This window comes from Cajanus cajan, chromosome 7, assembly GCF_000230855.2.
Source record: "Cajanus cajan strain Asha chromosome 7, NIPB_CcT2T_4, whole genome shotgun sequence".
Taxonomy (NCBI): Eukaryota; Viridiplantae; Streptophyta; class Magnoliopsida; order Fabales; family Fabaceae; genus Cajanus; species Cajanus cajan.
This window is the reverse complement of record NC_138523.1, coordinates 660,874-675,041: the sequence shown is the minus strand read 5'-3', so window position 1 is coordinate 675,041 and position 14,168 is coordinate 660,874. Positions and strand designations below refer to the sequence as shown.

The 14,168-nt window shown below is 31.8% G+C and overlaps 1 protein-coding gene across 7 annotated transcripts; it reads left to right on the top strand.

Moving 5' to 3' along the window:
* The first annotated feature begins 1,914 nt into the window (after window positions 1-1,914).
* Window positions 1,915-9,417, top strand: LOC109788671 (uncharacterized). 7 transcript variants are annotated; one of them, XM_029269054.2, is made up of 18 exons: window positions 1,915-2,211; window positions 3,229-3,465; window positions 3,552-3,615; window positions 3,722-3,851; window positions 3,952-4,096; window positions 4,248-4,490; window positions 4,574-4,658; window positions 5,160-5,262; window positions 5,801-5,926; window positions 6,012-6,125; window positions 6,673-6,791; window positions 6,901-6,988; window positions 7,079-7,171; window positions 7,304-7,393; window positions 7,569-7,688; window positions 7,782-7,910; window positions 8,163-8,220; window positions 9,166-9,417. In XM_029269054.2, the coding sequence occupies exons 1-18, from the start codon at window positions 2,046-2,048 to the stop codon at window positions 9,171-9,173; spliced, it is 2,118 nt and encodes a 705-aa protein (XP_029124887.1). In that variant the 5' UTR covers window positions 1,915-2,045; the 3' UTR covers window positions 9,174-9,417. The 7 variants fall into 7 exon arrangements, with proteins under 7 accessions (XP_029124887.1, XP_020203061.1, XP_020203055.1 ...); XM_020347463.3 differs by having other exon boundaries at window positions 1,918-2,211; window positions 4,586-4,658; window positions 7,782-7,873; XM_020347451.3 differs by having other exon boundaries at window positions 1,918-2,211; window positions 7,782-7,873.
* Window positions 9,418-14,168: the final 4,751 nt, after the last annotated feature.

Here is a 14,168-nt window from a genome sequence, read left to right as displayed (position 1 = left end):
TGAAGAAAGGTTTGGTGGTTGGATAAGTGTTTGGGCTTGTTGATGGCTGCGAAGGGTGAGTTGGCTTGTGGTGGTTCTCTTCAATGCGGGCTCTTCCTCAAGCTCGATCTTCACTTCTATTATGTTCCTCTTGACTTGAGGAAACAAATGAGCAATTCCCATTTGCTTCAAAGTAGTTGCGTGACCCTTCTCAAGACCGTTGATGTCGATGTTGACCCTTTGGATAATCTTTGTGAAGAGCATCTCATAGAAAATATGGGTACCCTCTTGCTTCATTTTTGGTCTATGTGACTTAGACAGGACTTCTAGTGATTGTAAACTAGACTAGGTAAGTTGATCTACCCTCCCAAACAGAGATGGTAGAGACAAAACCTATCAAGATCAGAAATATTATCTCTAGAACTAGATTGAGGGATGAATGCGCTGAATAGGATATTTTGAAGAAGTTTGCATAGGGACTTCATGTTGGTTGTGCAGAGGTACTTCTTCAACTCCAACTTGTGAGGAAGTCGAAGAATGTGGAGCAACATAACATCCTCTGGGTTGGTATTGGAATCTATAGGTGTTCATTTTATTATGGATGATTTGGTGCGCTCGGAACAGTTTCATTTTTGAAGGTCAGGCTCTGGTTGCATGCAAAGATGATGAATGAAGCTCTTGTCTTACATGCAGAGGTGTTGGCTTTATTGCATGGATCTTCTTCATCATGATGTACCTGCCACTCATCTGTTTGCAAATCAGCTGAAGAAGATCACTCTTGCATGACTTGAGGGAAGCCAATATGTGTGCTGATAGTTTAACTAAGATGATGAAATTAAGGTTTTTACTTCAGCGTTGACCTTTCTAGCTTGAAGATAGCACTAGTTGGTCTTTAGTTTTGTCCTTTTCTCTTCATTTTTTTCTCTCCAATTATGTACCAAAAAAAGTATAAAACCAATTATCATACTATATGATTGACTTAGAAAATTGTACTGATATTAAATCATTTCCAATATCTTATACAAGTTGCTAATAATAAAAACCAAACCTATATTTAACATATTCGATGAAAATCTATACCGGTTGGTTTATGTATTTAATTAGTCTCTTTATTTTTATCTATAACCAATTTTAAATTATTTATTTTAAAATAAAAATACTCAGTCCTTCTAATTTTAAAATATGAATTTTTGGTTATTTTATCAAATTAACATATATTAATAATCAAGTTTTAATATTTTATTATATTTATGATAAAATATTAGTAACATAATATTTAGACAAAAAAAATTTAAAAATATATAAATAAAATCACTCATAAAAATAAAAATAAATAAAATATTTTCTATGTTATATTTTAATTCTTATTTATATATGTCACGTTATTAAATATTGTATCATTAAATAATGAATAATTATTAAATAATTTTAAAATTTAATAATTAATAAATATTAAATTAAAAATAAAATAAAAAGTTTTATATTTTAAAAATAGATATAAAATTTCTCTAAAATAAAAGATTGAAATTACAAATCAATCAAAATAGAATAACTAAAAATACAATTTAGTAAATCCAATATAATCTTAAGTATGCAAATATTCACAATAGTCTTAAATATATGTTTTTAATTTATATAATATACACGCATTTTTTTTTTGTTTTTTAAAATTGTCTATAAAATAGTTTCTATAGTATTTTTTTAACCTTCTTAACATGTCATTTTATAAAAAATTTGTTAGCCCTACATAATTAAATATATCTCATTTTTTTTTAGTCTTTCTATTTTCTAACATACTTTATTTCGGACTTTAACAATTTGTTTTTGGGTCTAAAATACGTGCCGAATAACTTAAAATAGAAAATGTTGTAATTTAACCATTATTTATTATTTAATAAATAAAAAAAAAAACGTTAGTATAGTAATCTTTTGTCTCTTTGTAATGAAAGCTGAGAATTCTGCATTGAAGAGTAGTTTCTGAGGGAAGCAAACCCAAAGTCATATTTCCAACAGTCAACACCCACCGCCACCAAACGCCACCGTTTCATTCACAACACAGCCACTCCATGGGTGCAGCGCCGTCCACACCGGACACGGCGGAGCATCTCGTCGGAACCTTCGTCGGCGACGACCCCGTCCCCCTCTCCTCTGACTTCTGGCAGAAGCTTCTCGAGCTTCCTTTCGACGCCGAATTGCCCTCTCAACGCCTTCACCAAGCTTGCCAGTTATTGGGTTTGCACTCTTCCTTTCTCTCATCATTCCTTTCTTTTGTTTAAGACAAAAAAGCTTCACCCGGGAACCATGCATTTCTTTATTTAGACCGTAGTTTTCTCTATAAATTGACTTATTAATGAATTTGTATGTGATTTTAGTCCCGCGCTTGTTCCCTTCAAGTAATTACTAATTACTCCCGCGTTTTAAGAGTTTAATTTCTATCCAATTCCTGTCGTTGTAAATGAATTCACAATGTCTACCAATCACTCATAAATGATCGTTTTGATACAGGGTAAAATACCTTTCCTGAAAGTACGAAAATTCTAAATTAGTCCTTGAAAAGTGCTTAGTTATTTTGTTTAACTTTCTAAACTCAACCACTTATTGTCATTCACTCATTTGAGTCACATGCTTATATGAGTTTGATCCTTGGCAGGAATAATTTTTAATCAGACTTTACTTATCTCTTGGTGGAGATAGATTAGTCTAAGGTAAAACCTTAAGATGCTGGTGCAAAATCAAAAATATAAATTTTCATGTTTGCAAGGACCAAAGTACCAAACTTACTGTATATAGGAGTTTATGATTGGATGAGAATGTAAAAATCTTTTATATTGTCTGTGCATACACAATTCCCTCTTTTTTTTGTAGTTTTTGGTATGTGTTTGTGTTGAAGATCCCATATTGGCTAGTGATATGACCAATACGGTGTATATAAGTAGAAAATAATTTTTACCTTACAAACCGATTTTGAAAGATTGAGTTAGATCCATAGTCTGCTTTCTTAAAATGGTATGAGAGTCTATATCCTAACAATTATAGGTCGCCCCATTATTAGGTCATTATTGGACCACTCATAGATATCTAGTCCTACAAACTTTACATTTGACATCAATAAATATTTTGTAAGCTAGTTATGATATTGAGGAGGTTAAACTTAAAGGTGGTTATCGTATTCAAAATCTTGCCATTTTAGCATACTTGTTTCTGAAGGTATGTTATTTTGCTTGCTAATGCTTGATTTTCATTTTGCAGTGAAAAACAACCGAAACACAAGGCATCTTGCCAAGATTTTGTTCCATCTAGCATGCTACTTGCAGGAGTCCATGTCCACGTCTGGTGGACCACCGTTGGTTTATGAAAAGGCTGTTAATGCGGTTTACATCACTTCAGTATTCCTAAAGCACTTGATTGAAAGTACCCAAGATGGTGATGTCAAGCTGTACCTTTCTCTCCATGATAGCGAATCAATACCAATAAATATTTTGGGAGGTATGTAGATTGAACTCATAAGAGTTTAGAATGAAACTCTCTCTTCTAGTTATCAAAATTTATGCAGTTGCTCTATTCTAATGCAGATCAGACCATTGAAAATCTTGTAATGCGGAATGTGCTTAAATTTATTGCGACTGTAGATGTGAGGTATACCATGAATCATGAATTGATAAATTGTCATCCAGTTATTGTGTGAAACTGCAAACCTTTTTTTCTCCCTGCCCCTGGTGATATATATATTGTTTTATTATAGTCCCGACACATATTTCCTACATCTGGAGCTGCTGAATTTTATGATTTTTGCAATGTCAACTCAGCTTCTTTGTGGGCCATCCCGTGGACTGAATGATGTGAACCCATTTCTTGATGCAGCAATGGCTCAGGTAAGCAGCTGAAACTTAAACATCAAAGTTTGGTGGTGATTTAATTGCTTTGTATCTTCGGCTAGAAAACTTCAAGTTAGTGCACTGTTTTCTTTCGCAGGATGGCCATCTGGTTAGTTCAGTTGTGTGCAAACTACTTTTAAATTACATTACCCGTCCTCGTGTTCCTTTTAATAGAGCATCTTATTCCATCTTTTATGATGGAAATCAGAATAGTGTGCTAAAGAGAGTTGGTTCTGCAGCTGGTATGGCGACTGAATATAATTTTTCTATTTATGTACTTCTGGGGTCGATCATACATTGTTATTTATAAAATATTGTAATAATTGTCTTATTGTTCAAAGTTGGAGACTTTCTGATGGTCACTTCTTTTGGTATTTCCTTTTCTCCATTCAGCAAATATTGTATTATTGCCATTCAGTTATCTGATCAGTTCAAGCAGTGATGCTTCAAGAAGTCCAATAGCAGATAGCAGTCTTCATGTGCTTCTTGTTCTCATTCATTATCATAAATGTCTTGTGAGTGAGGGCTACTCTGTCATGGAGAATCAAGTATCCACCACTTCAGATTCTTTACCCAAAGAGAACACATATTTTTCTGACAACCCTTATTGTAGGGCTTTAGAGCACGCAACTGATTGTGAGTGTAATATATTTTTTATATCTGTGTTCTTTTAGTTGATTGGAAAGGCCAACAATTTTTTATCAATGCTTTAAATTCAGTGGATTGTGCAGATATAGAGGGCAATGCACACAGTGACCAACATGTAAAGTTGCCTTTTGCACTGTTATTTGATACCCTTGGCATGTGAGTATCAGGCTACCTTGTGTGTGTTCATCAATTCACTTACTAGATCTGTAGCAAACGTACCTTTGGTTATAGTTGAGTTACACTATTCAAAATAGAATATACATGTTTTGCATGTTATCATGATAGGATGACAACTTACGTTTCTCAATAGTGAGATGACCAGAACATGTATCAGTAATCAGTTTTAGGTGAATCTTATGGTTACAGAGTATTTGTTTCTTATAATTCTCTATTCACCCACTTGATAAGTGTCATTCCTCTTTCTTTCTCTTCCGGTCGCTTGTAGATCAAGCAAGAATTCTTGGACTTCTTTTCATGTTGATGTTGGACTTTTATATACAAAGTTATGGGTATGCGTGTGGTATCCTAAGTTTAATTTTTTTTTTATATATTTTTTTTAAAAGCAAGTGTGTGTGTGTGTGTAGATATATATGTAAATGATTATATTGGTTTTATATAATAGCATTTTTAGAAGGTTCAACTTTTTCCCCTCTCCAGGTGCTTAGCTGATGAGACAGCTGTCCTACTTCTTTACTCATTGTTGCAAGGGAATTCCAACTTCTTGGAATATGTCTTGGTCCGAACTGATTTGGATACATTGGTATGAGGAAGTAAACTTATGTGGAAAAAGTGAATTGAATTAATTTATTATAAATATGATATAGAATTTAGGTGGGAGAGAGAAAGTAACAGCAAGAAAGAGGGGAATAACAGAACAAAGAGGATAGAAAAAGAGAAAAGAGTAACAAAGATCAAAGAAACTGTGCACTTACAGTCCTACATTATCATTTACTGTGCACTTACAGAGAAAAGAGACAATTGATTCTCATGTGGTCTGTAGTCCAAAATACAACAGCCCTACATCACTTACAGGCAGCTACCCAATAGCTATGAATTCTATCTAACAATAGCCAACTAACTAACATTCTTTTCTTATTTATACATATCGAAATGTATGTAGGTTGAAGTCATCCGAATGAAATTTCAGGGGAATTCCTTGACTATGATATGGTATATGGTTGATTAGAAAATCTCACTAGTCATTCTTATAACTTAATCATACAGGTCTTACTAGTGTGTATACAATGACTGAGGATTGGTTCATGTTCTGATCCTTGTTTATTTTGTGAAATTAACAGTTATTACCCATTCTAGAAGCACTATATGATGCTCGAAGGAGGACAGCTAATCAAATTTACATGTTGTTGATTATACTTCTCATACTTAGTCAAGATTCTTCTTTCAATGCTGGCATTCACAAGCTGGTAAGACTTGTATTTGAGCATTAGACAAAGTCTTATATTGTAATGATTGCGCTAAATGTTAATCTAGTATATTATGTATGAACAGAGTTTTCCAACTGTTCCATGGTACAAGGAACGTCTCCTCCTTCAATCTTCTCTTGGTTCCCTCATGATTATTATTCTTATCAGAACCATACAGTATAATTTGTCTAATCTCCGGGTATGAATCTTAATGCAAGTGAGACTATTAATTTAATTTCCTCATTTATTTAAGAAGTCATTTTCTGCTGACTGATTATTTAATAAAATGTTTCATGTCATTAGTACATTGGCTAATTAAGATGGCCATTATAAGAGATGTGTGACTGTTCTTATGAGTTTATTAATGGAACATATGATTGATGCTGTGGTTATGATTTTTTTAATGCAAAATATTTGTCTCATTCTTAATTTGAAGGTACTTCAACTAAAGATACTTAAACTTAGATTGGCTTCTGATCCTAAATTGCACATGACATGTTTTATTTGTCCATTCCCTGGTACTCTGAAAAAATGTTCTAGCCTTAAAACTTTAGTCCATATTTCAGAACGTTATGGATTGATATGTTCCCAAACAGCGATAAATTTTAAGCTTTGATTGTTGAGTTTGATAGCATAATTTCCTCTATTGTGTTTTTAAGTTATAAGTTTGCATTAATCTGCCTAACTATTACATTGATGTATTTAGATGGTGTGCTAAAATAGGATATTGTGTTGAATTGTGATAGGATGTATATCTTCATACAACATGTCTAGCAACATTGGCAAACATGGCACCACATGTCCACCATTTGAGTGCATATGCATCTCAGAGACTAGTCAGCCTCTTCCACATGCTCTCCCGGAAGTATGTTGCACTCTTTTTGGGCTTTCTTAGTAAACTATATCCATTTCATGTATAAATCTTGAATGACTGATTTCCTGTATAAAGGTTTGATTCTAATGAATATCATTAGGTATAAAAAATTAGCAGATCTCAGAGATAATAAGCTCAATATTGCAGAAACCAACTCAATTGAAAGAAGTAGCCTTGTAGAAGATATGGTATGTGAAATGGGTTATGTGCTTGTGTCATTCTATCGATTACAGATTTTTGACTATTCCTTTTGCTAAATGCATGTTCTTTTGCTACAGTCAGCAGAATTGCACATATATACCGACTTCTTGAGGCTTGTACTAGAAATTATAAATGCTATTCTGACTTATGCACTGCCTCGAAATCCTGAGGTACAATTTATGTTCCACTTGATTAATTGCAGATTAAACATACGCAAACCAATTTTTCTCTGGTTCCCAATAATCAAATAAAATTCCCATTGTGACCTTTTACATCAAATGTATTGCTTGTGACTGGGACAGGTGGTGTATGCAATAATGCACAAGCAGGAAGTTTTTCAGCCTTTCAAGAACCACCCCCAATTTAATGAGCATGTTGAAAACATCTATACTGTATGTTTCATGTATTCCATTTTAATCATGTTACAATACAGTATACACTACCCTGTTAAAATCTTGCTACTATAAAGGATCACAGTTCATGGTGTCTTATGTTACATATATGAACCTTGTCTTTGTAAAAACATCACATTTTGTTCAAGCAATGTGGTCTATTTAACATTTGCAGGTGTTAGATTTTTTTAACAGTCGCATGGATGCCCAAAGAATGGATGGTGATTGGTCAGTCAATGAAGTGTTCCAAGTGATAATTGTGAACTGTCGGTCTTGGCGTGTTGATGGGATGAAGGTAAAGTGAAAAAAACTGTGTAATTCTTGGTTTACACCCAATGTGTAATAACATTAGGAGGATTACTTGTTATGAGTATATCTTGTTTGGCAGATATTTACTCAACTGCACTTCACATATGAACAAGAGAGTCACCCGGAGGAGTTCTTTATCCCATATGTCTGGCAGCTAGTATTATCCAGATGGTACGGTTCCTGGAGATTCTTATCCACTTGCCACATGGTGATTTGTAAACTGTTCTGCTCTTATAGTTTGACCTTTGTTGGTCTTAATGCATGTGCTTTCCACTTCTAAACTGAATGGGATTGTTACCAAGGTCCAATCCTTGGAAAATCATTATTAGATGTTGAGATACCCTCACGGGGGTTTATTAATTTCATCATCTTTCTTTAGTGTAAGTTTTGATGATTCCCTTTCAATATGTTTTTCTCGTTCTGTGCATGTTACTGATTTGAAATATTCTGTCATCTTCAGTGGATTCAAATTCGACGCAGGAGCTATAAAATTGTTTCCAGCTTATCTACCTACCGAAGTATGTATATGAATCTCCATCATATATTTATATACCACATGCCCCTTGTAATCAAATAACTCATCTGCCTTTTTTCTTATTGTTTTGTCTTTCAATTCTTCCTTGTATGTAGACATGCTTCTGTTGCTGCTGCTTATATTACTGTTTCTATGATGGAATGACTTTTACATTAGGATTTCTTTTTTGTTTTTTGATAAAGGAATGAGCATTAAGATGTTAATTTTTTTTTTTGGTTTAAAAAGAAGTTATAACTCCTTCTCACCCAGTCAGTCTTTATAAGAGTAAAGTGACACCTCCGATTCTATTCCATGTTCAAGATGGAGATTGAACCCTGGTCTTTGCTCAAAGAACACAAGTGCTATTCTTGATTTAAGTTCAACTATTTATTAAGATGTTAATTTAGTTAAACTATTCTTGATTACTCATTTATTTTTCTTGTCAGTATTTTCAGAGGAAGTCTTTTTGCTGCATCAAGCAGTTATATCACAACTTGACCGTTCTACTTAAGGGGCTTTTAGATGTCTTGAGCAGCAACATCTCACTCTTCTCTTTTATAAAAAATAAGCTCCTTTTATAAGTTTTTGCTTAATCCAAATGTAGGACCCAGATTGTCCTTTTAAGGAGAAGAAAAACTAGAAAGCCAGGTCAAACACTACTCAGGGATTGTCTGCTCTATTGTTATTTCAAGTGATTCCATCTCTTGTGTAATGTATAATTATTAGTCACATTGATCTTTTAACTCATAAGCAACTTAATTCTTACTTGTCAGTTTAGCTAAATTGCACCAGCCATTCTCTGACTTATAAAGAAAACAAGTAATTAATGGAAGAATTTTTTGTGTTAATGGTATATATAGTGTGCTTTAGTCTCTTTTGCATTATGTTTGACATATTTGTACATTAACTTGGATCATTGACTTCAATGACAAAATTTACTGTGTTGCAGAAAATTGACAATGGGGTGGTGGGAAATACACTCCAAAATGCTGACTCGTTGTCGAGGTGAATACAGAACGTGGCCGTCACGTACTCCAATTATGTTGTTGAATATGTGTACAGATAAAATAGTTGCAAAAATGTAATGTTCTCATTCTTTTATGTTCATAAATTTTCGAGTGTAATGTTTCATTCCCGGAGATGAAAACTGAGTTGAGCTATCCATGGCATCAATAAAGATATTTGGCATATAAATTGCTAATACATGGAACAAAATGAGTAGACACAAATTTTTGTTGATACTAAAAAATTTAAAATCAAGTTTTTGTTGAGAAATGGGCAGAGAGAAAGATAAACGGGGTTAGTTTATTGCACAACTGAAGATTAAAATGCATATATTTTAACAGTTCTTTATCCACATTTGAAACGTTGTCAAAAAAGTAGTCTGCAGCAATTTTGGCAAGGAGATTTGTTGCAAGAATGCCAATAACAGTTGCAATGTGAAGCATTTTCTTTCTTAAATTTTAAAGAGTGTTTATTTTCTTTCAATTACACTTCAAATATTAGATGTTAGAGTTATGTTTTAAGTTGTTTTTATAGCTAATAATGAAAGGATGTAACTAATGAGTGATGTTCGCTGTATAGAGTTCTTTTCATATAAAATATTAGTGTCCTTGTATATTCATGTTTGTATATTTTTATAATTTTCTTCGTTCATAAAGCAGAAACAGTATTTTTTTATCAGTAAAAATAATTATATTAACGGCAATAAGATTTGAATTAGGATCTAGGTGTCTTAACTCTCATCCTAGAAGTTAACCTTTTTGGGGCACTTTATAATAATCTTCATGGCAAATCAAGTCTGTTTTATCGAAAATAACGGATATATATTTAGTTTTAGACAGCAGCTAGCGTACTCCAGTATATTAAGTGGTTTACCATAGTCAAATTTTTGTTTTTATTTTCGACCAGTAGATTACATGGGTGCATAAGATCTTATCATGCTTCTTCCGTATATTATCACCTCCCTAAAACATATCTTAAAGTTACATCTACAGTAACTCATTGTACCGTGCTCCTTCTTCCTCCCTCCATGGCTACATGTGTCTTTCACATTTCACTAAAGTTGAAGACTCTAAAATATCACTATTGTTTCTCTCTCTCTCTCTCTCAACGAAGTCATGAACCAGTTTAGCATCCATCTACCACCCACTTTCCTTTACAAAGTCACAGTACCAAGTCCCTTTGTCCCTAAGATCAAGAAGAACAATAATTGGTTTCTTGCCCCTCCTCCCCCCCCAAAAAAAAAAAAAAGCATTTTGTAATACGTAAAGATGCTGCATGGGCAATTATGGAACCTAAATATAGTGAGGAGGCTCCAGTTAGTGGGTATGTATATGTGGCAAGAGATCAAATGATGCGGGAAGCAGGAAAAGCACGAGGGCGTGAATAACAAACTCACGTTTGAAGGAATTCGGAGTAGCAATTAAATATATAAACCAAGGACATGATGAAAAAAGGGAAGAATGATGTTACTTTTTCTCTCTATTTTGTTTTGTGAATTCTCTTAAGGAGGTGTATTGGTTTAGGATTTCATAGGATTTTAAAATATTTTTTTTGAGTAAAAAAATTTATTGGTATTCAATCAAGATTTTATGTCATTTAAAAATAATCCAGTGATATTTAATCTGGATTTTCAAGATTTTTTAAAGAGTCTATTAAAATTCATTGGTATTCATTTGAGATTTTTTACAACTTAAAAATAATCCGTTAGTATTCAAAAATATAAAGATTTTAAAGGATTGTTGTGTTAGAGGGATTTTGAAGGGTTTTTTAGTGTTATCTATAAATATCAAATTCACAAAACAATCTCATCCAAACCCATCAGATTTTGGAGGATTGTTTGAAGTGACTTTTCAAGTGCTTCAAGAATTTTCAAGTGAATTTTTCATTTTTTTTTCTATGCTCCTGTTTTCTCCATTTTTTCTCTGCGAATAATATTGCACTACTGTTCATTGCTCATATATAATATTGTAGTATTGTTTCAATTCCATTCCCCTATATATATATATAATATGAATTTGAGTTAAGGTTTCTGTTAGTAGAATGAGATGAAAATGGATCTTAGTTGGGGGAAGAACCCTCTCTGCATATAAAAACTACGAGTTCTCTCCTTCCCTTGAGTTAGTTACTCTTATCCTTCCTCCTTTTATGACTCAACAATTATTTTATTTTTTTTACTATGAATTTTTCTTTTAATTTTTATATTATGAAGTTAGGATTTTTTTATATTTAAAAAAAAATTAACATAAGACATTGTAGTATCTAATTTTTTAGAATAATTTATATTTATAAATATTGTTAAAAAATTATCATATAATATATACTTAAAATACTAATATATATATATATATATATATATATATATATATATATTCTCTATATCTAAATATTTTCTCAGTATCGAATAACTGATTTTTTTAATATAAAAAATTATCTTATGTTTCTATATTTCCGTTTTTGCATGTTATTTTACAATGGGTGAGGTATTTGATCCATTTGGATAGCCAAGATATATTTGATCTTGTGTGATTGATGTGCTTCTAAAAATAATAATATAATTTTATTCATTTTGTCTCTTATCCATGATTATTTATATAACTAGCTTACAACATATATTATTTTAGTAATTCAAATGGAGAATGCGGGTGAATGTTATTTAAGAGGATAGGATATTATGGAGAATTATTATTATTATTATTATTATTATTATTATTATATTTATCTAGACATTGTTGTTTTTTTGTTATTTTTGTCTTTAACTCTTTAAATTTGAATGTATGAAAAAAAATTTGAAATCTTATCATATGTCAAAAGTCCACGAAAATTCTACAAAATCTCACAGAATCCATTAAAATCCTGATTTAAAAGTCTTGTAGAATCCATTAAAATCTTGATTTAAAGTCTTGTAGAATCCTACAAAGTCTTAAAAGTCATAAAAATCCTACAAAGTCTTTTAAAATCCGCAAGATTTTTTTAACTAAAAAAGTCCTTTAAAATTCTAATCCAATACACCCCCTTTATAGTTACCGTCGTGTATCGTCTTCCTTGTTTTTGGGTCACACATTATTGCTATCATAATACACACATAGGTCTTTTCATTCCATATATTGATTCTGTTACTCCTAGTAAATCCTAACTTCTTCAACTGTTACATATTTTCGTGCCACTCTACCAATTTGGAACTCTCTTTGTGCTTCTAAATCGATTTCGAACCCTAAAACCAGAAAGAGCAAAAATCGCACTCGCAATTCCCACCCTGTAAAGTCTCTACACTCACATATGAACCATGTTATGTGCAATATTTGGTCCAATAATGTCACCTTCTGTGTAAAAGTTGTTAAAATCACTAAAGTTCAACAATCATTATTGCTCACTAATCTTGGTGTCATTGGTTGATTAAGAGGTTAGTAGGTTATCAATTTTAAAGAATGAATACGTAACATGCATAACTCTGTCTTATTTATATTTACATTAAAAGGATTATATATATTATTTTCTACCTAAAGTTCTGAAACTAATTTTGTAATTAATATTCTAAATATTTACAAGAGATATTATAAGAGTTAAACATATTATTTCTAATTCCATGAAGATATGATTGGGATAAAGATGATATGTTACTAAAATACAATTATCAATTATCTCAATATTCTCCCACAAGTTAGAGCATGAAGATTCCAAATGTCCAACTTATGAAGAAGGAACTGAAATTATTGCTTCTCAAGAATCTTGGTAAAAGTATCTTCTAGTTGTAAGTTGGTACAAACATGAAAGGTAATAATATGATCTACTTGAATTTGATCTCGAACAAAATGACAATTAATCCTAATATGCTTTGTGTATTCATAAAATGTTAAATAATGGACTCCAAGAGACTTCTGTAAGAATTTAAGTCAAGTGAGCTCACAACTACCAATGACCAATGAACGATATTTAGTTTTAATAGGGGATCGAGAAACAATTGATTACTTTTTAGTCTTCAAGAAACAGGGCAAACACCCAATATAATAAAGTAGTTGTAAGAAAACGACGAGTTAAAGGACACGTGACCCAATCTAAATCACAATAAATAGTTACAAGTATAACATATAAGGAAAAGAAATAAGAATATAAGATAGACAGATAAGAAGGAAAGAGACATTTTGACAAACACATAGAGTGCAAAATGCATAGGTTGGGAAGTTAGGTCCAAACATGCATAGGCATATATAGATAGATTAAAGAGTGTTATTTTAATGAAGAGAGAGTTGTTTATTTATATACATGTGATGTAAAATGAGTGAAGAATTGAAGCAAGTTGAGGGAACATATAATATTTATAAGAATGAAGAGAGATTAAACCTGAGAGTGAGAGATAGACATAAAGTGAAGTGTGTGAGAATAAGCTGTTTGTGGGGTAATGGCATCAACATGAAACAACGCACCATGACTTCCCTTTTACGGTTAGTTATATTCAAAACTGTTACATACTTATTTATGAACCATTGTCACTTTTGAAATTGATTGATTAATCGCCCCCCCTATCTCTTATTAGATGTGTGTAGGGATGGATCTAAGTGTTTTCCACTAGGGGCCATGACCCCCTTGAATTTTTTTTTTTTTTTTTAATTTCTAAAATTTTTAAGTTTATTTAAAATTTTTAAGAAGTAAAATATTACTTAATTTTCTTCCTTTCAAATTTATGTGTGTCACATATATTTTTTATTAGTTCAACTAATAAAAACTCTTAATAACTACAATTTTTTACCAAGATATTTAAGTACACCTAATGTCACGATATCTTGTGTATGTCAAGACTTTTAGAATTTACTTAATATTTTTTTAAAAATATTTATTATTTATCATAATAATAAACTTAGAATGAAATCAATAAATAATATTTATTATTGTTATTTCTTAATTGTTGCATTAAAAAAAATTAAGGTGTAAATGCCTGCATAATTCATAGTT